General features: G+C 39.5%; 1 protein-coding gene across 6 annotated transcripts; it reads right to left on the bottom strand.

Annotated features, from left to right (window-relative positions):
* Positions 1-423: 423 nt before the first annotated feature.
* On the bottom strand, positions 424-24,273 carry LOC149163928 (nuclear transcription factor Y subunit C-2-like). 6 transcript variants are annotated; one of them, XM_089431897.1, is made up of 2 exons: positions 23,429-24,273; positions 424-747 (listed from the first exon to the last, which is right to left on the bottom strand). In XM_089431897.1, exon 1 carries the CDS (start codon positions 24,058-24,060, stop codon positions 23,452-23,454), a length of 609 nt encoding a protein of 202 aa, XP_089288023.1. In that variant the 5' UTR covers positions 24,061-24,273; the 3' UTR covers positions 424-747; positions 23,429-23,451. The 6 variants fall into 6 exon arrangements, with proteins under 6 accessions (XP_089288023.1, XP_089288025.1, XP_089288024.1 ...); XM_089431899.1 differs by having other exon boundaries at positions 424-755; XM_089431898.1 differs by having other exon boundaries at positions 23,425-24,273.
* Positions 24,274-25,533: the final 1,260 nt, after the last annotated feature.

Here is a 25,533-nt window from a genome sequence, read left to right on the forward strand (position 1 = left end):
AAATTTGTGACACCTCTTGTCAACAGAATGGTTGTCAGTCTGACTGAGTTCTACAAAAAATCAATCAACTCCCCAACACGTGCAATCAATCATTGTATATTAAATCTCTGAAGGGCTCTAAAAACAAATATTTAAGTACCAACAAACAATACACCAATGGGCTTGCCATCATCTCATTCACAACAAAGTTGAAAAACAAGCATAAAAAGGTGAAGTAACAACATTATGATCAGCCATTACCTGATAATAAATTACACATTAACATTGAAAGTAGCCATGACTAAGTTTAAGGGGAAAAAACAGAAATTTTCCATAAACCACCTTGACATTCCTAAATTGATTATTCCTTTGAGTTCAAAAAAAGTTTTGTCAGGCCTAAATCTCAAAGGTTAAGGCTTCACAAACTGCAAAGTTACATAGATGTGAGATGGGGAATTCTATTTATTTTCTCTAAGCCTGATATTTGGCACAAAAGTATTCCTCTATGGTATTAAATACAACGATACATAGAAAAAACTGTTTATTCAAGCTCACAATCTGCATTATTAATTTATTACAATGCAGAAATAACAGAAAAGCACCACAAAGTCACATACATTTTCTCATAGCCTTGTTGATTTCATATTAATCAGTCCAGTGATATTGGCACAAACAAACACAGAACTTTATCGCCTGAAATCCACTCTAGAAAGCTTCAATCTCTGGTAGTTCCCCACTGAAGATGCTTTGTTAGTACCTGCATTCAGACTAAAAGGCTTTATCAAACCCAAGACAAACATATCAGACCTAAGATTAGATTTGCCAAAATTCCTACTCATAATAAAAGGACAGGTCATAGATTTAAAAAAAAAAACAAGACTAATCACTGTCAAGGCAGAAAAAGCACATTTTTCTTCCATGTTCTAATCTACTACTGAAAGAAAGAAGAAGTATCTATCAGGGAGATCTGACAGACAGACTACCCCAGGAAAGACTCCATGATTTGCATTTTAACCATTAGTGATCACCAGTTCAATCATCATGGATATATCTCACAAAAACACAACAAAGACTAAAAAGATAAATCCATGGGCATACCCACACAGTAACAGGGAAACTAGGCCCCTTATTATTGCTGAGGTTTTTTAAGTTGCCCCAGTTCCCTGGTATCCATAGTCTGGTAATGAGAAGAGTGCAGAAAAATGAATAGAAAGATGAAAATAAGCAATATATTGGCCAGCAAGATCTCCTGTGACAGATCTGCTTCATGATACAGAGATGAATAAGGAAAATAATAATGCCAAAATATTGGTCCAGACCATTAACTTCAGTCCCAGTTTTTCCTGCAATGTGACAATATAGAGATCACAGATAGAAGAATGAAGTATGAACCATAACAATAAGCTTTCGGTACTGCTAAAAATGAGATTTCATAATAATACTAACTTGAAGAAGAAGGGGCAAACCCTATCAAAGACAGGAATGGGACAACAAGGCCATTTCCTTCCACCGCCCTTCTCGTACCTAGACATTGTAGCTCATATCACTTTCAGCTGGCAGTCAGACCCTCTAATAAATCAGTGTGAATGAATGCAATGAATTTGGTTCTTCAGCATGTAAGTAGAATCCTAGCTACAAAAAGTTAAGGATTAACCCCATCCTCATAACAAAAACATACGGATTCTTCCACAGTAAAAGTGAGCTTTGTAGGGAGGTTATGATAGATCTGGATAGCTCAGAGATCCAACTTTACTAATAATAGCAATTAAAGAGAGCTATTGGGGTGGTGGTGGGGATGGTGGAGGTGCTGGCTACTTGTTAACAGTTATACCATAAGGAGGTGCGGAATAAGGCCAAAGTAAAAGAAACTAGCCCACTCATGTTATGCATTGAATGGATAGAATCTTTTATTTAATGGCCCATTTTGGTCTATTACTGGATGTTAGAAACAGAGTAACATATTCATAATTCCATTTATTGGACTCTTGTGATGCAGAGATTATAACAAAAGAACACCAATATCTTAAGAGGCAGAATATCTATAAAGCATTTGCATGCAGGCAAGTCCAACATCAAGACGAATCTTACAAGAAAATAAGAGTATGATTCAAAACTAAATATTCTAGGTAAAATTCAAATCCTCCACAAAATAGCAAAGGGGAAGTTACTTTTACTAATAAAATTACCAGTAAACCAAGAATGCAGCCCAAGACAAACAATATCATAGACAGACCAATCTCAACCATGATTCCATTTGTGAGACCTTGCATAATGCATTATACACACCAATTAGCTAAAGAGCACACCCTTCCTGGAAAAATTGGAATATTCATTGTGTGGTCTTTACAGTAAACATTTAAGAACTCAAATCACACAGATTGACACAAATTGATTCAGGTTGTAAAAGAAACGAAATGAAAGGAAGGAAAGGAGATGAATCACACAAACAGAGAAATATAATAAAGGCTCAAGAGCACAGTAATATAGGGAGAACACAACTTCTATTAATATTGTAGATTACAAATTGGCTAGAATGGTGGTAGCTATCTCTAAAAATAGAGATTGCAGCTACATGCATTCATAAAAGCTATTACAAAAGGCTGAAAGAATGGCCTTTTAACATAAAGAAAAAACTCTAAAGGTCCAAAACCCTAACCCTAGAAAATGAAGCACCAAAAGGTTTGTAAGCCCCGAGGTGGTTAGTTGGTGCATCAACTTCTTGGGGCCGCAACTTTTGAATAGAATATCCATTTGGGGCACAATAGCTCATTGGAAAGAACTATCCAAAGACTATCACTTTCAACTGGGCCCACAACATGCCATGGCAATCCTTGGTCCCGCAAATTGCCAAAAAACATCACTTAGGGCTTCAAAACAGCCCTAGAAGTTTGGGACCCAAAAAGCTCTAGAAAACTGCCAAGATAGAGAACCATCGAGTCAGTGGAATAGGTAGGTGTCCACTGATATCCACCTAGATCAGCCCTAGCCCCTTAGGAAGCAACGGTCTCCATTGCGTCAAGTTCCCTCATCAAAAAGGGAAACTTGTACTGAATTTGGCTCTTGGTAAGTCACTTGCCTTCGTGAAGAAGCTACCCTAAACTGACAATGCGATAGAGTTGTATGTGTTGCTGGCGAGTATTCTTTGTCTTGGTGTCCATGATCGATCCACTGTAGCCTGGTCAATGCAAACAGGATTGTATTTTATGGCAACCTGTGAGGCACTCTTTTTGTAAATTCAACCATACCATATTACCAACCTAAAAGTTGTGTGGAATGTTGTGTTGTTCATGTCACTACAAATGTTCTACTCAGGTACTAAAGATGAGAATGTCATCCAAATATACAACCACAAAGGAGTTTGTGAATGACCGCAAGATATCATCCTCATGAATATTGTTGGAGCATTAGTCAAATCGAAGGGCATGACCAACCACCCAAAAAGGTCTCCTTTAGTTTTGAACGTTGTCTTCCATGCATTCGTTTGTTCAATTGGAACCTACTGGCAACCCGACTTTAGATCAATCTTACTAAATAACTTGGCACCCTTAAGTTGAATTGTCAATCCAGGGGATCGAGCACCTGTTCTTGATAGTGATTTTGTTCAGGGCTCTATAATCAATATAGAGCCTCCATGTCCCATCCTTCTTCTAACACATGATGGAGTCCCATGGTTGTGGGTGTCAATATGATCTTCTGGTGGGATTGGGCCCCAATTAAGTTTCCCAGCCCATGATGAAACCACCTGCCAATTACATACAAGATCCAATGTGCTTCCTAACCATCAAGTACAATAATTCATTGGAGCAGCTAAGTGAATCAAGCTTGTTAATCAAGGGCTCATTGAGACTTCATAGTGGGCTTCCCTTCCAAATTTGGGGCTTCAAGCTTGTATAGTGTTACCTCCCTAGGTAGGAGTGGCTAATAAACAACCGTATTAGGAGTTACCAACCCTAAGGGGAAAGACAGGTCCCAGGTACATCCTTCAATTGATAGGGGTAATGTGAATAATGATGAGATGGATGGGGATACGGGGATGTTAAAGCCAAATGCCATGTGCTCAAGGATGGTAATGATGAGGGATGTCCATATATTTGGGTGTATTGACGTAGGAGGGATAAATCATGGATACATGAGTTACCCCGACCTTTGTTTTTCCCCCCTTCTTCATTTGTTTTTTGCCTTTTTAAGATTTTTCTTTGTATTACTACTCAGGGCTCCAGGAAATAAGAGCATGTTGTGAGAGATATGCAGCAACTATTACCCCCTTAAGGTGGGGCAGTTCATTGCCCACCAGGGGTTAGGACGTGCATGTGTTCCTTTAATATGCGGGGGCACTCATGAGGCCCTAGGAACCAGAGTGTGGCCATGATGAGGGGGTAGAGCTCATGTTTGGATTTTGCCCATGTGTTATTATAATGTCCCAACCATCTTTGCATTTTATAATATTCTTTTCTTTTCCTTCTTGCTTGTGGCCATGATATGCTTTTAACTTTCTTTTAGCTGCATCAACCTTCGGGGCAACATTTCCAGGCCCAACACAAACATGTGAACTAGGGGAGGGGGTGTACCAATGCCTTGTGGACCCAGAGAGGGAAGATGATGAAATAGGACTTGTAATGTGTGGAAGGGAGCGATAAATGTGAAATAGGAAAACAGGACCACACTACCAAAATCGGGGTTTCCCAAGTAGTGTCCTTCTTGAAGCCATAGGCCAATAGGGGAGATCCCACGAGACTAGGATTGAGGATTAAGCCCCCATTTAAGGTGAGGGAACAAAAATACAGTTAAAACCCTTCCTTCTTCCAAGTCACCCAATAATCCATGCCTAATATGCCCAAGGAAAAACAAGCATAAGCACCCGATTGCACAATGAAAAACATACCTTTAGGATTGGATTGCCCACCTTCAAACATATGCTCTTGACAGATGGGCGAGGGGACATATGACTGATTCAGGGAGTGGAGATCAAATGGCACAATACATCGACTACATTGGTGGTTGTCAAGGGTTGTTGGCTGTCAGTTGAAGAGATGTCTAAGAGAAAATTTTCTCCTATGGGGTCACCCACTTTTGGTGGGTAACAGGCACCAACCTACTGGAGGCTTCAACCCCCTTTTTGTTGCAAGCACCCACTTGTTGGAAGCACCACCTACCTGATCTTTACAAGCACCAACCTAAAGTACACTGCAATCTCATAATATTTGCAAACACCAACTTGCTCAGCCTATCACATCCTTATTTCATACATTTTCACACTCAGATCTATGGCACCTTAATCAAGAATATCACTCTCATACAATCTTTATTTTCATATCTGCTCCCTTTCTTTAATCTATCCTTCCTTAATTTTCAAATCTGTAGCATTTCTTAGTTCTTAAGATATATGTTCCCTCTGTACCACTGCATTCTCTAATTGAAAGAACCAAGTCTACTAGGTGCTCAGATCTATTCTCTTCAACCTTCACAATGCGTTCTACTTTTTTTGTTCAACCTGTTGTCCATGTACCTGCACCCATGAGCTCATGTCTGTTAATTTTCCTTTATAGCCTACAACGTTTATTACTAGAGGTATTGAACCATGGTTTTTCACCCGTGGTATCATGAATTGACCTAAGTTGTTTTGCTCATTCACGATAGTTTCACTTGCTAATTTGCATGGGAACACATCTTGACATGTCATCTTGTTTTCCTTTATAAATGCAAAGACCACCATAATTTGTCCTATTCGGGCATCCTTTATATTAAGCATATATTTGATTTTGGTGCCCAAAACACCAAATTTCCGCCCTCGACCTTTAACTAAATTTTAATGTCCAAGACTCCAAATTTTGATCTCAACCCTTAGTTGTTTAAGCCCCTTGATTCATATGATTGAGGACTGGAAATCGACGGCTTAAGCTGAATGCGATCAGTCCAACAACGATGTTATAACCACTTCCTAGCATGAATCCCGAGACAATAGAATTTGCCACATTGATTTCTCTTGGACCAATTAACACTCCCCACTTGTCTTTTTGCCACGTGCCTTGCCTTGTCATGTGTCATGTGTCATGTGATAAACACTCACTTGGCCACCCAAAAGTATGCCAAATATAAGTGCCATGTGGCACCACCCTAACGCCGCCACATGATCACTTGAGACATGTCACTGCCACCTGGTGCCATATGTGTTGCCATGTCATGTTGGGGTCCACGCGTATGTATAAGCTTGATGTGGATTTGGATCGTTGAATCTAGGTGATCTTAGTCGTTGGATCCATCGTGTACATAATTGACTTTAACCTCCACAGTTGTTTGCATCCAATTTTGATCTGGGCCATTAAATGAAGTCCTTCTCCGTCGTCAGATCTAGCATGTGTAGGATGGCACGTTAAACTCCACGCATGTTTGTATCCAATGTTGATCTAGGCTATCAAATCAAATCTTTCTCCACCGTCGAATCCATCGTGTGCTAGACCACACAATAACGTATGTGCATGTTTTCATTCGATGTTAACCTGAGTCGTTGATTTTTCTAATTGTGATAAATCGTGGTCATTGATTTTGCATTTAGCACCTGTGCTATTTACTCGGACACCTACTGTGTAAACACAATCTGTCTTGATCTATGGATTCTCGATACTCCTCGGCTTACTCTGCACAATCATTTGATCCAATGCAAAGCCCTCTATCTAATTCCTACTCGACGCTGCAATCCTACGGGAGTTACTCTGCGCTACTATCTACCCATCGAATTGATAAGAACACTACCCTACTCAACTTTAGTTTCTCGACCTTGGTTTGACTCCCCTTGTGCATGACATTAGTGACTCTAGGGTTGTCATCAATGACAACACATTCAACAATCTCACCCTTTGGCATTGATGGAAACAATACTGGACATTGTTGGTCATTGATGATTTGGACATTGCTAGTCATTAATGATTTTGAGCTTGACTCCCCTTGCCAGGTTGTAGAAACTAGTGTCTGCTTACTCTCCCCGCTAAAAACTAGCTTGTTCCAATGTCTGCTCACTCTCCCCGATAAAAACTAGCTTGTTCCAATGTCTTCTCATTCTCCCCCTTTGACATCAATGGCAAAGAGTAGTTGTTTCTTATTCTCGCCCTTTATTAAAAAACAAAGCATTGTACCAATCAAAGTTGCAAAAAGCGTCCCCCCCCCCCGATTCCAAGGCCCAAAGCGCATCCCGTGCGGATGCGTCCAGGAAGCGTCCCCAAAAGCGCGCTTCCAAATTTCGGAAGCACGCTTCCGCCTGTTTGGGATGTTCGTTTTTAGTATAAATGCAAAAAATATAAAAAAATATATATATACATATAGCACATGCTTCGCTTCCTAGATTTTTGGAAAATGACGCTTCCGCGTCCCCGCTTCCAAAAACGTCCCCGCTTCGTGCAACATTGGTACCAATAAATACCCCCCAAGTATGTGCTACAAGTTTCGATCATGCATCTCCCCCTGAGCTTATATCATGGTCTGCTCGTTGACCTCTTGACATGTAGCTATCCCTTACAAAAAACAGAAACACCTTCTTACCTGTGAAAAAGATCTATGGAAGGGATGAGAGAGGAAGCACTCCCAACTTCAGCCTTAAATATTCGAAGGGTTCTTTTGCAAGAGACTTGGTGAATATTACAACTATATGTTCCTTTGTTCATATATATCAAAGTTACATTTCTCGTTACTGGCAATTTATCATCAGGGGTCCAAAATTTAATTATCAGCAATATCGGGGGAAATATCGGAAATTATCGGGAAACTTTAAAAGAATTCAAAAATAATCATTATTTTTCAGATTTTTATTATTTTAAAGCAACATCAACATCAAACAAACACAATGTCACACAAATATGAATATAAAATTACAATATAAATGTATAAGATGTCAAGTGGTACATCAATCATTGATAGCAGATATTGAAATATGATATTTGTCCTCAGTCATAACTTCTAATAAGATAATAGTTAATACAAAATCACATTAAAACAAAAATAAATGTATCTCATGAAATAATCATGATGAGGCATCTAGATACTATAACAATAATCCGATAATAATAACGCATTAAGAAGTAGTGGCCAAGGATTAGGTTTCCCTCACCCTTGAGAAGCTTGTGTTTCCCATGCAATTCCTTAGTTCCTCCCTCTAATCTCTCTTTCTAGTAGTATCAAAAATTTTGTTCTTTGCAATAAGGACAATGTGTAGGTTAGCTATAGGAAAAATATCCAGTTCATGCCCTGGGATTGTGGCAAGGTGGTATTTCAAGCAAGTAATTATGCCAAACATTTCCATTCCACATAGCTTGCAACTCAACTTTGTTTTATCATCACACTCACATGGCTCACCATACTCCCACATTTGGTCCAATGGTTTTGCCATTTTGTAGAGCTCTGATTAAATTTTTAAGTTTTGGACCTATGACACAACAAATGTGGAAATTCAAAAAAAGGTAAGAAGAGGCAAACTCTAAATTTATAGTAAAAACTAATCTTGGAAAACAAATAAAAGGAAGGGTTTTTTTTACATACCTAGAAATATGGATATGCTATATTGGAGTAAACATTCACTCTAAAAAAGCTCATTTGATGGCAAAAAAAACTACGGAATTTCCCCTGTTTTCTTGAGGAAAAATGGTCACAAGACTCGCACAACCCTCAGTGCTCAATCTTAGCATAAGAAAAAATGAAAATGACCCTACAAAATCCAAACTAAAATGTTATATCGCCTTTTTCTAGTAGAAGGGCGATAATTTCCTTTCGACTTGCGATAATTTCAAGCGACAATATCAAGGATTGTGGCTTTGGCAATAATATCGCGATAATTCCAATATTATCGCCATATGTGCAACATTGATATATATTCCAACCTTACAATTTGATCCATCACCTGTTCTCTAAGAAAATGATACTTTTTGGGTATACATTTGGTTTTTTAATGAAGAACAAGGTTCTTAGACATACTTATGGCACTTGTATTATCAGATACAATGGGAATTGGTCCATCATGCATTACCTTCATGTCTTGCAAAGTCTGCGTCATCCACAAAATCTGAATGCAACATGCAACCACTGCTATGTACTCGGTTTCAATTGTGGATAGTGAGACTTATGTTTGCTTGCTGCTTAACCAAGCCACCAAACAGTCTCCTAGGAAGAAGGCACCACCACTTGTGCTTTCCCTATCATCTACACTACCAATCCAATCAGCATCTGTGTGTGCAATTAAGGAAAAGTTCTCACCTTTGGGATATCATAGACCAAAGTCCATTGTGGCTTTCAAATATCTAAAAATCCCTTATGTGGCTAAGAGATGACTTACTTTAGGTGTTGATTGTTGAAAAATGTAACTAGGTTCGGTCTTCATAATGACATGTGTAATTGTGATTTTAGGTAATTGATGAAAAGAAAAATAAAATTATTATTGTAATGCTTGTCTCATGGGTTTCATGAGGAAGGAATTTTATTTTTAGTGATGGCTCCAATTGTGAGCCTTTAGGATTTGTCATCTAGTCATAAAAGTCAATTTGAGTCCATGTCATGTATGAAGGACCCTTCTTGGCCATGTTACATTTTGTATAAGTCATCAGAAAAGTATAAATAGTCGTCCAAGACAAGCACAAGCATCTCCCTTCAAGTCGGCTTCAAAAGGAATAATAATATCTCTTCAAATGACACATCAACCCAGCTTGCTGTCAAGTCGGCTTATTAACATGAGAAACAACTATAAATAGGCCACTCGACCTCATTTCGGAGCAAGGGATTTTTGGTAAGTTCTGAAGTTTGTAAGTGATGCGGAGATCAGCGAAAGGGTCAAGGAAGGCAGCTTATAATTAGCGAGTGAAAGAAGAAGAAGATTGAACCAATTTCAGATCTGTTTTGGGCTCTACCTTGTCACATGTGTGAAAGTAAAGAGGCAGCGTCTGTTGCAGAAGTAACCAAGGGTATTACTGGAGGATTCAAGGTTGGCAAGGTCACTTGAGAAGCTGAAGTCATCAAGCCAAAGTATGTGAGGGAGTCTCCCCTCCAAGCGAAGTGGTGACAAGGTGTAGAAGTTGGTTATCATACTTCTCACATGCTGCAATTAGGGCCGAAATAAAGTGCAGGTCTGAAGCAAAAGGAAGTCGAGGTTGAAGGGTAGCTCAAAGAAGGAAGGAGTAGAAGTTTGACTAGCATTGACTTGGGCACGAAGGAAAAGCAATGGAAGGGAACTTATGTCTTGGTCTTGGAAAGGCAAATAGGTCAAGGGTCTTGGTCTTGGTATTTGTCGATTGAAGTCTCTATAAGAAGAAGAATTAGTTCGGGTTTTCCTCTCAAGAGTGAGAGGTTTTGGCCCTAGCTGATAGCCTATATTCTATGTTTGTTGTCTCTTTATGGTTTATGCATTGGTAGTTGTTTGATGAAGAATAACATTATAATAACATAATTAAAAAAAGATCCTAATCAAGAAGTAAAAAGCATTCACAAGTAGTTACTAATAGAATAGAAATCACTTAACCTTGATGCCCTAGATTTCTCAACATGGTATCAGAGCTAAGATGACTAAATCAAGGAAGGGCATCTTATCAAGGGACACTCAAGAGAAAGGCATCAAAGTGAAAATCATCTTGAAGTCAAGATCTATAAAAGGAAGCATTATAACCCTAGATCAAATAAGGAATCTACAAAGAAGTCTTGGGATCATCATCAAGAAAAGAAGGCCAAGTTGAAGAGATCTACAAATCAAGTTTGAAGTTGAAGTGTCTCATCCAAAGGAAGCTAGATCAAAAGGCGTTGTCATCAAGATTCTAAGGCAATCTCTCTCTCGTTAAAGCAAGGTCCTTACCATTGAAGAAATCACCAAGAATTCATCATTGATCTTCATCAACAAAGACATCACCATCAAAGGATCCAAAGAGATCTCACTCTTTGTGTGATAAACTACCTTTATCAAGGAGAAGTTTTCTATCCTCTATATCATCATCAACATCAAGGAAGTAGCAAGAAGAAGGAGCATCCTATCAAGGAGAAGTTTTCTATCCTCTATATCATCATCAACATCAAGGAAGTAGCAAGAAGAAGGAGCATCCTATCAAGTAAGTATATTTATGTCCACGTCTAAATCTGTCAAGATGTCTTTTTGCAAAGAAAACAACAAATTGGTTGGGGCTTCAAACTATCTTGCATGGAAGAAAAGGATAGATTTGAATCTCATTGAAAATGAGGTTATGGAACATGTCAAAGGATCTATCACTAAACCAAGAAAGGAAGATGCTCAAGCTCTTGCCAAGTATATGAAAGGGGAAGTTAGGGCTCAAAGGATTCCCATAGAATCCATCAAGGATTCCCTCATCCCATATGTATCTAAACTCGAAACTTTAAAAGAAATCTATGACAAACTGGTAGAGTTGTATTCCATAAGCACTACTAGAGAAGTCATCTCATTAAGGCAAGAACTCTACAAGCTGAAGATGTCAAGGGAAGATGGAATAGCCTCATACTTTATGAAGATATCTGAAATCCAGGATCAACTACAAAGTCTGGGAGAAGTCATGTCTGATAAAAAAATCCGGAGGAGTGGGGTAACTTTACTTCAAGTGTTTATGGGAAGAAAGAAGTTACTCCATTCTAGGATCTATGGTCACTCCTTTGCTACCACTGAGTTTTATTAATATCTTTTATTACCTTGCTATCATGTTCTTCTTTTTGTTGTTGTTGTTTGTGATCATTTCCTTGGATTCCATTATTGTTACATCCTTTTAGTGCTTCAATGAAGCTAATTGATTCTTTGTCTTTAAGTTTCTTTGAGCTTGTCTATCCTTCCTAGCCTAAGCTAGTTTTGATGAGAGGGGATCTTTGAACACTCAAAATCTCTTCCAATTTGTTAGATCATTTAATAAACTTTAGATTTTGGTTCATCTGAGCTTTGGTATTCTCTAATTCCTTTCTAAGGGAGGCTATCTCTTCCTCTAGCTTTTCACACTCCTTGCCCTTCTCTTTCAGTTGTTGTAACAAAGTATCTTCAATCTTCTTTGCTTCCTCCAATTCTACTTTTAGAAGAAGAAGTGATGAATCCTGAGATTTGTGTTCTTCTCTTCCATACTTAATCAATAATTATTTTTGCTTCTTATTCTTTTTCCTGAGCCTCTGTATTTCTTCCAAGGCACTAACTAGTTCTCCTTCTAGGTCTACTACAGCTTCTTCTTCATATAAGTCATAATCATTTTTCCTTTCATCATCAGTATCTATAACCATGAGCATGAAGTCATTCGTTCTTTCCTCATCAGAGGGTTGTTCATCCTCATCCTCTAAGGAGTTTCTCTATTCTTGGGTATAGAAGCTCTTCTTCTTGAAGTTCTTCTCCTTCTTTACTTTCCTATATTTATCCTTCTCTTTATGGTCATATTCAGTCTTTTCTTTCTTATGTGGACACTTAGATGCATAATGACCTACTTTTCCACAATTGAAACATTTGAAAGGCAACTTACCTTTGTATTTGTCATATCCTCTCTTCAATCTTCTAACAAACTTGGCCTCTTCTTCATCAGATCCATAGCTTGAGTCTTCTTGATCTTCTTTGGTCTTCTTACTAGCTTTGAAGATTGTCTCCTTTGATGTATATCTACCTTTCGAGGTTCTCATTTCATAAGAAGTCAATGTTCCATGCAATTGATCCAATGTTAATGTGTTGAAATTTTGCATCTCCTCAATCGCTGATACTTTGGCATTGAATCTGGTAGGAAGAGATCTCAACACCTTTTGAACTACAAAGGAGTCATCCACAAGTTCATTAAGACTTCTTATGGTGTTGACTGTTTCATCCACACGAAGGAAAAATTTTACAATGTCCTTGTCCTCATTCATCTTCAATGACTCAAATTACATTCTATAAACTTGAAGTTTGGCCTTCTTTACCTTGCTATTGCCTTCATAGCAATGTTACTTGGGAATGGGAGCGAAAGCGAGGAGCGGGAGCGAAAATGGGAGCGAGAGCGACATTTTCAGAAACTCCCGTTTGGGAGCGAATCCCAGAGCGATTTTTTAAAAATATATATATTTTTAATTTTTGATACATATATGTCAACAAAAACATGTAGAATGATAAATTAGATATAAAAAAATTAAAAATAAAATAAAAATAAAAAATAAACATAAATTGATCATTGAACCATATCACATCAATCATCTAGAAGTTATAATCTTCATCAACCATGTCCACAAGTTAGTAAAATACATATTACAACTGCAACATGTTGAGTCTCGTGAATCATGATTCATCAAATTCAATCTTAAAGTTTCAACTTCAAGCTTTCAAAATTGAAAATTTTATATATTAACATTTATCATCATTGATCACCAAAGTTGTACTTGTAAGCTAAGTTTAACCATTACAAAGAATAATATCTTAGATATTTCTAAGTCCTAACTTCTAACTGTTAACATGAAATGAAATGTTATAAAATGAAACATGAATAATGAAATGAAATGAAACAACTTTAGTCTTTCACGAAGCATCATATTCATAATTCACAATCATTACCAATGAGTTATAATTGCCAACTTCAAACTTCAAATTTTCATTGTCACAGTCATATATTGTTTACAAAAAATATCATTATGATATGAAAGAGTCAAGAGTCAAGAGTCAAGGACTCAAGACTCAACAGTTATGAAAACTAATAGAAACTAGAAAAGACAAGTAAACTGTAAATCTACATGTGGCCCTTGCCACGAGAGTCTCCAAGAGTATAAGCAGGTCGTGGTGGTCTTCTAGGAGTCTCCCGCACAGACCGACGACCAGAACTAGAAGGCACATGCCCTCCACGTGAGGGTGTAGATGGAGGTGGCGACAGCAAAGGAACAAGACTCGGACCTCGAGCACTGCTACTGGATGGTGGAGGTGGAGGTGGCATGGCTGCTGCAGCTGCTTCATCTTCATCCCTTATAAGTTCCTCTTCCAGTTCTTCAAGATGCACTATACCATCCTCCAAATTGTCATCCTCTGGGTGATTGTCCCAAATTTTATATGTGGGATCCTCATAAGCCTGATCACAGTAATGACTCAACAACCTCAAGTTGTAGTGCACATAAACCAAGCTTTCTACTCGGTTTTCATTGAGTCTGTTTCTTTTCACATTATGTATGAAGCTATAGGTGCTCCAACACCTCTCTGCAGAAGAAGTATTTACAACCTGTGATAGAACTTTTTTTGCCAATTTTGGCAAACGTCCATGGCCGCCATATGTTTCCCACCATGTGAGAGCATCAAATCTGTCTCTGTCTTCCATTGCATGGAAGGTACCAAACAAACCAGTGCCACTGAAGTATTTGCCTATTTCAAGGCGCACAGCTGCACATTCCTCCCTGTCAGGTATCAACTTTTCTAATGCTTGCAAATATCCACTAGTTACCTCTGCATCTAAATGGGGTTTGGTCCTAATCCCACCCCCTAGTGCAGGTTGGCCCAACCAAGATGTAGAGTAGTATTTTGGCGTAAGGATATACGCCAAGCAACGTAGTGGAAGATTAAGTCTATTCCACCGTTCACACACACAATCGTGAATCAGTTTGTACAAGTTGGGATCTCTGTTATGAACAATATCTTTTATTTGCCCCAACATGGTATCCATCTACTCATACACCTCACCAATCACTGGTTTGTCTGTATCTGCAAACTGAATCATGTGATAAATGGGCTTGGTGAAATCCAATACTTGCCTCACACTTGTCCAAAACTGACCATCAAGAGCGGCCTCCTCCACCAATTCAAAACCTCGCCTGTCGGCTGCATTTGTAGCCCTTTCCTTTAATACCTGCCAATGTGGACTTGATACCATGCTAGCCAATGACTCTCCTACCTTCAAAAGGCACCTGAAGGTGAGGAAATAGCTATCAAATCTGGCCTTCGCAATCTTCAACAACTCCAATCTCCAGTGACTACGGAAAAGGCCATGGGTATTGCTATGATTTGTAATAAATTTTATCATTTGTTTGCCTTTCTTGTACAAATCACCAATCCATTTGTATTGTACATTTTTGTTCTTGACAACATCATGCATCAGAAGGTTCAATGTGTGAACCAAACATCCAGACCAAAATATGTTGGGGTATTTATCCTCAATAATTGCTCCCGCTGCCTTACAATTAGGAGCATTATCAGTGATGACTTGAATGACATTGTATGGCCCAATACGGTCAATTGTTTCAAGTAATGCTTCTGCAATGTTGATGGCGGTCCTGAACTTGTCTGAGTAATCATGTGCAATTAGAAAGATGGCACCACTAATAGACACCAGCAAGAACACTTATCAATGGCTTGCCTTTTACATTTGTCCATCCATCAGATACAATGGACACCCCATGGTCAGTCCAAGAACTTGTCATTCTATTCAAAGAATGTGATATTTTTTCTTTTTCATGATCAAGTCCAACGGTTCTTGCCTTGTCATACCCAGGGCTCTTGTATCCTTTAGGGGCATCATTTATGGCAGAAACCATTTCGTGCCAAAAAGGTGAGCAAAGAACATTGAATGGTATCCCACATGCATAGAGAAACCTGTAAACCTTTGAATCCACATCATTCCTACACCCCTCATCAAGAAAATCTGATATGGTTCTACGCCTTAAAGCGATGACCCTGTGCCTCCATATCCACTGCCTCGGGAAGATGCTGAAGGAGTTCTTTGTGCTTGTGATTGTGAGCTTGGTTCAAAGAAACCCCTTGATTTTTTAGATTTGTATTGGGCTTCCTCCTCTTCCCTTATGTATTTGGCTCTATCCGCTGCTAACACCGTTGGACAAATTTTGATTCCTATTTGTTTATCTCCATCCCATGCCCTTTTCCCGCAGAGGTGTTTTCTGGCACGGGTGTATGAACCTGTATAATCATTGTTGCAATGGGGGCAATGAAATTTAGTGGTTCCACCCCCTCCCTACTTCAGGCTTGTTAACATATTTCCACAATGGGGTTTGGTCTTGTTTAGATTTTTGAGAGTCATGTTCACCCTCCTCTAGCTCCTCCTCACCGGGGTTTTCATCAAATCCACTTTCTCCAGCTTCTTCATCCCCCTCTTCATTTTGGCCCCTCCGTTTCCTACTCTCCAGCACCATAATAACCATAAAAGGGACCAAGAAGAGGAAAATGCCAAGAAATATAGCCAGGTACATGATGTTTGATATTTGTAGGCTTCTGAATCTGCAAAATTTAATGGGAATGGGAATGGGAATATGAATGAGGAAATTTATTTAATTTATTTAGATTAATTAATTTAATTTAGATTCATGATTTTTGTACTAAATAAAGTTAATAAACTAAACTAAACTAAATTAAACTAACTAAACTAAATTACTACCTAACTAAGGTTTAAAATACTAAATTACTAAGTTACTAACCTCTTTGCAGGCTTGCTCCTCGCTTCTCCTCGCTCCTTTGCTCTTGCTCTCCAGCTAAACTCAACTCATTCAAGTGATAATGAAATGTTTTTGGCCCAATTGTGATTTTAAAACATAATTTTTTTTAAATTAATTTTTTTTCGCATCTGCGCTTTTTCTTCCGCGCGGAATGCTCCCGGCGTCGCTCAAATCACTCCCGGAGCGAAATTTTAACACTCGGGAGCGATCGCTACCGAGCTGTAATTTTTGCTCCGAGAGCGACAGGAGCGACACTCCTGATACCGCTCCCAATTTTGGCAGGGAGCACAAATTTTTTTATATGGAGCGATTTCAGGAGCGCACTCCCGACCCGCTCCCGAGTCGCTCCCGCCCGGAGCGCGGATTGGGAGCGGGTTCGAAGGGAGGGGGGGCGCTCCCCCGCAACTCAGCTTCACAGCAACTCAACTTATCCCATACTTCTTTGGTTGTGTTGCAGCTCATGATTTTAACCAACTCGGATTGAGGCAAACCACCTAGGATTGCATTCATTGCTTTAGCATTGTAAGAGAAATTGAGCTTATCATCTCTGTCAACCAACACATCTGCCTTTTTATAGCCATTTTGCACTTCATCCCAAGCATCTACACCAAGAGACATTATGTAAGTTCCCATTCTTACCTTCTAAAATGCATAATTCATTCCAGTGAATATAGGAGCTTTGATGGTGAAATTTCCATAATGGTTAGCCATGTCTCGAATCTACCTTCCAGTGGTTAGATTGTTGCTGAAGGAACTGCTCTAATACCAATTGTTGGAAACAAGGAAAATACTAAGAGGGGGGGTGAATTACTATTTTATAAATTTTAAACACTTATTTACCCAATTAAACACATTCAACAAAGCAATAGTGCATGAATCACATAAAGCTTGAATACAAGATGTTTACGTGAAAACCCATACAGTAGAAAACCACAAATATTCTTTTGATTATGGTGTAAATGAAAGCACCAACTTCAAATTACATCAAATTATGTAGGCACCAACCTACAAAAGGCTCCAACCCCCTTTTCGTTGCAAGCACCCACTTGTTGGAAGCACCAAGTCCTTCATCTTTGCAAGCACTGTTACCGTTCAAACTAGGAGGGGATCCTATAGAGAAACTACTAGGTCAAGGGCAACAATGGAGCGATAGCCCACTGTCACATCAGCTAAGGCTCCCTTCCCTTTACAGACTTTCACCGAAGGGAGGAGACTCGGTATGAGGGGCATCACTAGATGAATGGATCAAATAGGAGGATAAGGAGTGATCCAAAGGCCTATTCACAAGAAAGACTCAATAATATGGCATTCTTGCTTGAAAAGCAAGCTGATATGCTCTCTAGGAAGGGCTAAGAGGATTCTTAAGGCTAGGGTTTAGAAATATATCTTGACAAGAGGTTTTCTAGACCCGAAAATCCTTATGGAGATTTGGCCTTTACGTAATCTTTGTGGAATTGGAGTTGTAAAGTTACAGGACCACACAGGACCAAGTGGACCCAAAATTAGGTCAAGAAGAGGGGGTTGACCTAATTAGAGAAGAGAAGAGGATCAAAAGACAAATTTTCTTTTGAGATTTGGATGCAATGATCCTAATGAGGTCACTAACCCAAAATCAACCTAGGGCAAGAAATGGTCTTGTGGCTAGGGCTTGCTATATCTCAGGATTCCACCGTTGGAATTGCTTGAAATTTGGAGGACCTCTTGAGCAAATTACAGTAGTGGACCAATTTTCAAGCGTTTTGGATGACTACAAATGATTTTGTGTGATGCGCTAGGCGACCTTCTGGGTTAGGCCTAGAATTGGAAGAAATGAAGAATAGAAATGTTATTTTGACCACCAAAGGGATACGAGGATCAGTACCTTATTGCTTGGGATTCATGGAGTCAAGATACACATAGATCATGGAATTTCGTGAGGTGAGGAGCCCTAATTGATCTTTGTTAGCCTCTCCAAGGGAAGCAACTAGATCAATAGAGATTTATACTTCAAATTTGCGAACGAGACAAAGTTTTGAGGTCTTTAACCTAAGAGCTGCCTCTAGGAACATTTGCCCAACCCCACAAAGGTCAACGCATGCATTTAATCACTTATTCAAGGTCCCAGAAGAATTTTGCATTACATTTAACCAATACAAGAATAAAGATAACAACATACATGCAGTTAACCAGTAAGATAACAAGAATAGCATCAAAATTTCAACTTACATGAGAGAGAGAATATATCCATTTATCAACTTCGCATTAGAGAAGCTCCAAAGAAAATAGCAAAATCCAAACATCATAGTGCATCAAGAAAAGCTCCAAAAATTCATCTCATTAAAAAGTGCGAAAATCTCATAAGAGATACTAATCCAATCCAAGCGATGATGATGAAAATGAATCATCTCACTTCTATTTATACAATTCTCTAAGGGATTCAAATGGCCCAATTTGGACTAATAATGCCCCTAAAATAAAATAATGTGCATAATAACAATACTTTTGGTGACAAGCCCACAAAAATAGCTCAATAAAACAAGAATAAGCCTCTCAAGAGGGTAGAATGATCAATATAGTGAGTCATTGGGCCTCTAAAGAGGCCTAAAGAAGTCCTAGGGGTGCCATGATGTAAAACTAGACTCCAAAAATAGTGTACAAGGGGTTTGCCCTTTGTTTTCCAAGCAAGAACTTGTGGTGCTCCCAAGTGGGTGTGGGGGAACAAGGGCATCCTCATGGGTTTCCAAGTGGATCGAAAATGCCTGTAGACCATTTGTAAGGGCTAGGATGATGACATAAGCCCTCCCTCTGTAGCGAGAGACATCCTCTAGACCTTGGAACATTTGCCAAGTGTATGGTGCATGTGTGAAGCTGGCTGGGAAGCTGGCTGGGCATGGTGAACCAGGTGCATCATCCTCATCCAAAAGGTGGAACACAAGCAATCAACGAGTGGTATTGGGGATCCATGAAATACTCTCTGCTATGGTGGAGGCCCATGGCTCTCAATGCTCACCCTACAAGTGCCAATGTGGTCCTCTGGAGAGCTAGGACCCCATATAGGGTGACCTAGTCCAATATGGAGACTCACCTGCAATCCTGCATAAGATCCAATGCGTCCCCTTGTCCTCCAATACAACAAATCATTAGAATAATCAAGTAAAAGAGCTTACAAGTCATGGAATCAATGGGGCACTTCATGGTGGCATGCCCTTCCATAGTGGGTTTTGGCATGTACAAGTGTCTCCAAGCTAAATAGGGGGTTAATCAAGGACCCTATTAGGTGGTATCAACTTTTAAAAAGGGGTGACATGTGCATGGTACATCCCTCAAGTGGTAGGTGGCAATTGATATAATAATAACGGAGTGGCATTTAGGGGAATCATCCAGACCTCGTGTCATGGTACAAGTGTAGCGATAATAAGATAAGCCCACACCTGGGTATATGAGTGTAGGATGGAGCAAATCGTGGTACATGAGTTACCCCGACCTTTGTTTTTCCACCCTTCTTCATATGCCTTTTCCCTTTGATTGATTTTTTTCATAACTGCTCAGGGCTTCAAGGGATGAGAGCATGTTGTGTAATATATAGCAATGGATACCCCCTTAAGGTAGGGTAATTCATCACCCACCAGGTATTGGGACAATCATGGGTTCCTTAAAGATGAAGCGGTGCTCATCTAGGGCCATAGGAACCAGGGTGATGGCCATGAATAATGGGTAGAGCTCATGTTTGGCTTTTGCCCACGTTGACCTTTGAGGGATTGGGCATCGTTCCAGGCCCAACCCAAGGTGTGGACGAGGGAAGGAGGAGGCTAACCCTAAGTGGACGCAGTGGACACATGTGGACCTGGATGGGAAAATAGATGAATGGGGCTAAAATGAGTGGAAAGGAGTGATGTATATGGTGTCGGGAAGCGGGACCACGCAACCAAAATTGGGATTTCCCATGCAGTGCCAACCATAAAGAAAATGGCTAGTAAAGGAGATTCGGCGAGACTAGGATACAAGGCTAACCATGAAATCAAGCAGTGGAGACAAGAGTACAAACCTAGCCCACTCTTTCCACCGAATCCGCCCACCAATCCATGCCCAAAAGTTCCCATGACAAGTAAGGAAAATTACTCAACTATACCAATGAAAAGCCATACCTTAAAGGTCGGAAGGCCCACCTTCAAACATGCAATCATAACAAGTGAGCGAGGTACCACATGATTGGCTCAGGTGGCGGAGATAATGGCACATCGAGCTATTTGGTGGCTGCAAGAGGTTGTTGGTTGCCCGCTGATGACCATCTAGGAGAAAAAATTTCTCATATATACACTACCCACAGGTGGTGGGTAACGGGCACCAACCTAAAGGAGACTACAATCTCCTAATCTTTGCAAGCACCAACTTGCTTCGCCTATCAGATCCCTCTTTCATACATTTTCACACTCTTATCTATGGCCCCTTAATCAAGAATATCACTCTCATAAATATTTAATTTCATATCTGGTCCCTTTTTTTAATCTTTTCTTCCTCAATTTTCAGATCTGCGGCATTTCTTATTTCTTCTTAAGATTTGTGTTCCCTCTGCGACACTATATTCTCTAACTGCAAGAACCCAATCCACTAGGTGCTCATATATGTTCTTCTAACAACAGAGTTTCATCTCTCCAACCTTCATAGTGTGTTCCTCTACTTTTTTTTATTTGACCTATTGTCCATTTACCTACACCCATGAGCTCCTACTCGTCAATTTGCCTTTATAGTCTACAACGCTTATTACTAAGGGTGTTGAACCGTGGTTTTTCACCCATGGTATCATGAGTAAACCACAATTGTTCTGCTCGTTCATGACAATTTCACTCGTTGATCTGCATGGAAACACATCTTCACATGTCATCTTGTGTTCCTTTATAAACGCAGAGCCCACCATAATTTGTCCTATTCGGACATCCTTTATATTCAGCCTACATCTAATTTTGGTGCCCAAAAAACCAGAGTTTTGCCCTTGGCCTTTAACTGAATTTTGGCATCCGAGACACCAAATTTTGATCTCAGCCCTCGATTGTTAAGCCTCTTGATTCACGTGACTGAGGACTGGAAACCAACAACTTAAGCTTAATGGGATCAATACAGCAACCATGTTATAACCACTTCCCGGCACAAATCCTACACATTAGAATCTTCCATGTCGATTTCCCATGGACCAATCAACATTCACCACTTGTCTTTTGGCCACGTGCCCTAACCCCTGCCTTGTCATGTGCCACGTGTCATATGCCAAAAGCTCACTAGTCCACTCAAAAGTGACAAAAATAAGTGCCATGTGTCACCACCCTAAGTCTGCCATGTCATTGCTTGAGCCACATATAGTGCCATGTGTGTTGCCATGTCATGTTGGGGTCCACACATGTGTGAGTTTGATGTGGATCTAGACCATTGAATCTGGGTGATATCATCCATTGGATCCATCACATACATAACCGTATTTAACTGTCGCACTCATTTGCATCCGATGTTGATTTGGGCTGTTGGATCAAATCCGTCTCCACCATCAGATCCATCGTGTGTTGGACAGCACATAAAACTCTGCACAGTTTGTATCCGATGTTGATATGGGCTTTCAGATCAAATCATTCTCCATCGCTGGATCCATCACATGTTGGACAACACATTAACCTTCACGCATGTTTTCATCCGATGTTGATCTAAGTCATTGATTTTCTTGACTGTGATAAATTGTGGCCATTGATTTGCACATAGCACCTATGACATTTACTCGGCCACCTACTGTGTAAACACACTCTGGTTTGCTCTGTGGGTTTTCGGTATTCCTCAGCTTACTCTGCACGATCATTTGATCCACTGTAAACCATGAATTGGCTGAGATTGTTACCTTGCTCGACGTTGCAGTCTTGCGCAAGTTACTATGCACTACCATTCACCCATCAGACTGATAAGAACATTGCCCTGTTCAACTTTAGTTTCTTGACCTTGGTTCGACTCCCCCCTGTGTATGACATTAGTGACTCTGGAGTTGACATCAATGACAACACATTCAACATTTAGCATCTGGCATGATCAAGTATGCCACCATAATACAAGCCGATATGCACATGCATTTAACAAAGATCTGGATGACAAGTAATCCATCAAAGGCACCACATAAAAGTATGACGATAAACTTATGCTAACAATCTATGCACATGCACTATTTAACAAGATCTGGATGACTAGTACTTAAATACATACACCACATACAGAGTCTGACAGATGATAATATTATGCTAACACTCTATTGAATTAAGCAATTATTTGATCGGCCCATAAATACTACATAGCCTAAGTTGGACCTTTTGAAATGCTCTCGAATCCTATGTTACTAAACTCTTCTGAGTCTGAGAGCCTGAGTCGACTCCCGAGTCTGACTCTGCTCCTGAGGAAACCCAACAAAGTCAGCCGAGAAAACTTTTCTGAGACTTACTCAGACTCTCAAGTCAGATGTGAGTCAGATTAACTTGGCAAGCATAGTCTCGACCGTAAATGTATAAGAGATACGGGGAAAAAGAAACACTCATGTTGCTTGTTTTCCATTGGATTTCACAGAACAGAGCTGTCAACAATCCAGAATCCATGACATTTGCAGTATGTAGTATCATCCATGTACTTTAGAAAGAGCTTTTGTTAAAATTTTGGACTATATAGATACAGTAAAGTTTCATATTCCTGTAAATTATATTTTTGTTCCTGAAATTGAGTGTATATTTTTTATCTCCTTCATTTTTGGGGTCTCACAACTTTACTACTACTATTGTGTCTCCGAAGATTGCAAATGGGCATTGTGCATTCCAGGATAACTATGCTACAAGCTTATATGCAAACAGCAATCTTGAATTCACCGACCCAGAAATAGAAACTACAACTATTCTGGCACCGGCTGCAGAGAGTGTCCAACAATATAAACAAATCAAAATCCTATCATAATCAGACCTCTGGTGTCTCATCGACGATGAAGGCAAAGAAACGGAAAGTTGAAACAGAAAACATTCATGCTTTGCTATTGACAAAGGGGATTCAGCGATGATGGCCATAGCTACATACCCACCTAGTTATGTCCTCAAAGAACCCTCAACTGCTGCCATGAGGAGGAGGTGCGGGTGCTTTGGACCTCATTTGCTGAGTAGGAGGGGCATAAGCCGCCATGTTGGGAGCTTGCTGTGCAACATAGTAATAAGATGGCACGTTATCCCCAGGACCCATGAAGGGCACGGCACCTGCAGCCCTAGGGATCACCAACCCCTCATCCTTGAATTCATCTCTAGGCACAATATCAACAAGGAAATCAAATATATCGGTCCTACCAATGGCTGCAGCTATGTCATTCTTCTGCAAAGTTCTTCTCTTGTTCTCCTCGGTATGAATCCATGACCTCAAGGTCAGTTCCAGTATGAACATCTCGCATGCCTTGGCAAACACCACCGGTGCCTCTGCAGAGATCATCTTCACATCCTCGTCTGCCTTCATGATCTTCTTAATTCTGGCCAGAGGCAGGCTGTGGGTCTTGAAGTCCTGCGCCTGCTCAACCTCCCTCATCTGATTACCCCAGAAGGCCTGAAGCTGTTGATGGTATGATGCTAATTGTGGGTGTGGAGGACCACCAATCGGAGGGGCTATATATGGATTTGTGCCATAACCCACTTGAGGCAGTGCTGGTATTGTGGGCTGCTGCTGATCCATCGATTCCAAGTACCCAATTCTTCTGATCAGAGATTGCCTGCTCTTCTCACCTCAATTCTGATCTCTTTGTTTAGCCCAATTCACCATTTTTCCGAGGGTCCTGTATATTCCTGACACCTGGGGGTTGTTTGCATGGATCTGAAAAAATACGAATGCATTAATTTCAGTTGAAATCCAGGACGGACTTTGGAGAATGTTTTGCTCTGATATCATCGACATGCATGCATAGGACTGAAAGTTTGGGGTGGGGTCGCATTTCACATGGCGCTGCTGACCTCAACCGCCGGTCTCTTATGACCGCCTTACAGCATTGGCTGCATTATCCTACTATACATGAGCATGCTATGCTAGATAGATATATTTAGACATTAAAAGAGATATTCTGCTTTCCCACTAGGTATCTTCGGTCTTGCATCTTGAATTAATAAATTGTTAGAAGAAATATAATATTCAAACAAGTGTCTTTTGATACTTATTTTGCCATTCTAAATCACATTAGCTTGCTTCCGCGCTTTATTCCTTGCAAGCGTATGAGTATTAAATTAACCTGCCATGATTTTTAAGAATATTCGCAAATATAATGAGTTTCATGATTCACCAATTCTGAAATGAAACATCATTTTCTTTTTTCATGACCAAATACATCATCTTTTACTAATATATATGTAATATGCATACATCCAATACAATGTACTGTAACATGTCGGAGTGAGGAACCATGGCTGTAACAACACTGTATGTCTTGATTAGGTTGTTACACTGTATGTCCTGATTAGGTCGAAATATGCACGAACCCTCACTGGAATGATAAGTTGTCTCATGTTGGGGGAGGAACCATGGCTGTAACAACACTGTATGTCCTGATTAGGTCGAAATATGCACGAACCCTTACTGGAATGATAAGTTGTCTCAGGTTGGAGTGAAGAACCATGGCTGTAACAACACTGTATGTCCTGATTAGGTCGAAATGTGCACGAACCCTTACTGGAATGATAAGTTGTCTAATGCATTATGTATTGCTGTTTTGTGGTTATGCCAAAAATCAAAGGTATGTACTTTTTGCTACTCTAACCATAGAAGAATACTTGAATGTTGTAGAGCTGTTATTATATATATATAGAGAAAGCAGTGCAGTAATAATCAAAGGGTTGGTAAACGCTGACCAGCATAATGATATATTTTATTTTCCACTAAAAAAATTATTAAATTATAGTATATATATTAAAAGAATATGTTATAATTTTAATAATGGAGATTTATTATTTTTAATAGTATCTCTTAATTTATTAGAATTTTAATAATGGAGATTTATTATTCTTAATAGTATCTCCTAATTTATTGGAGAGATTTTTAATTTGTAATTATCAATATTATATGGTCAAAAAAGTATGACTCATTTTATATGATATTGGTTCATATATTTTTAATTAATTAATTTAATTAAAAATAAATAAAAAAGACAAGTTCGTTTGG

This window comes from Pinus tabuliformis, chromosome 5_1 (genome assembly GCF_031772625.1).
Source record: "Pinus tabuliformis cultivar Carrire ecotype Pingquan chromosome 5_1, CPIR1, whole genome shotgun sequence".
In the NCBI taxonomy this organism is placed as follows: Eukaryota; Viridiplantae; Streptophyta; class Pinopsida; order Pinales; family Pinaceae; genus Pinus; species Pinus tabuliformis.

What these genes read in the sequence shown, in the direction of transcription:
- LOC149163928 (XM_089431897.1), bottom strand. Translation starts at nt 24,060, where the DNA reads ATGGATCAGCAGCAGCCCACAATACCAGCACTGCCTCAAGTGGGTTAT.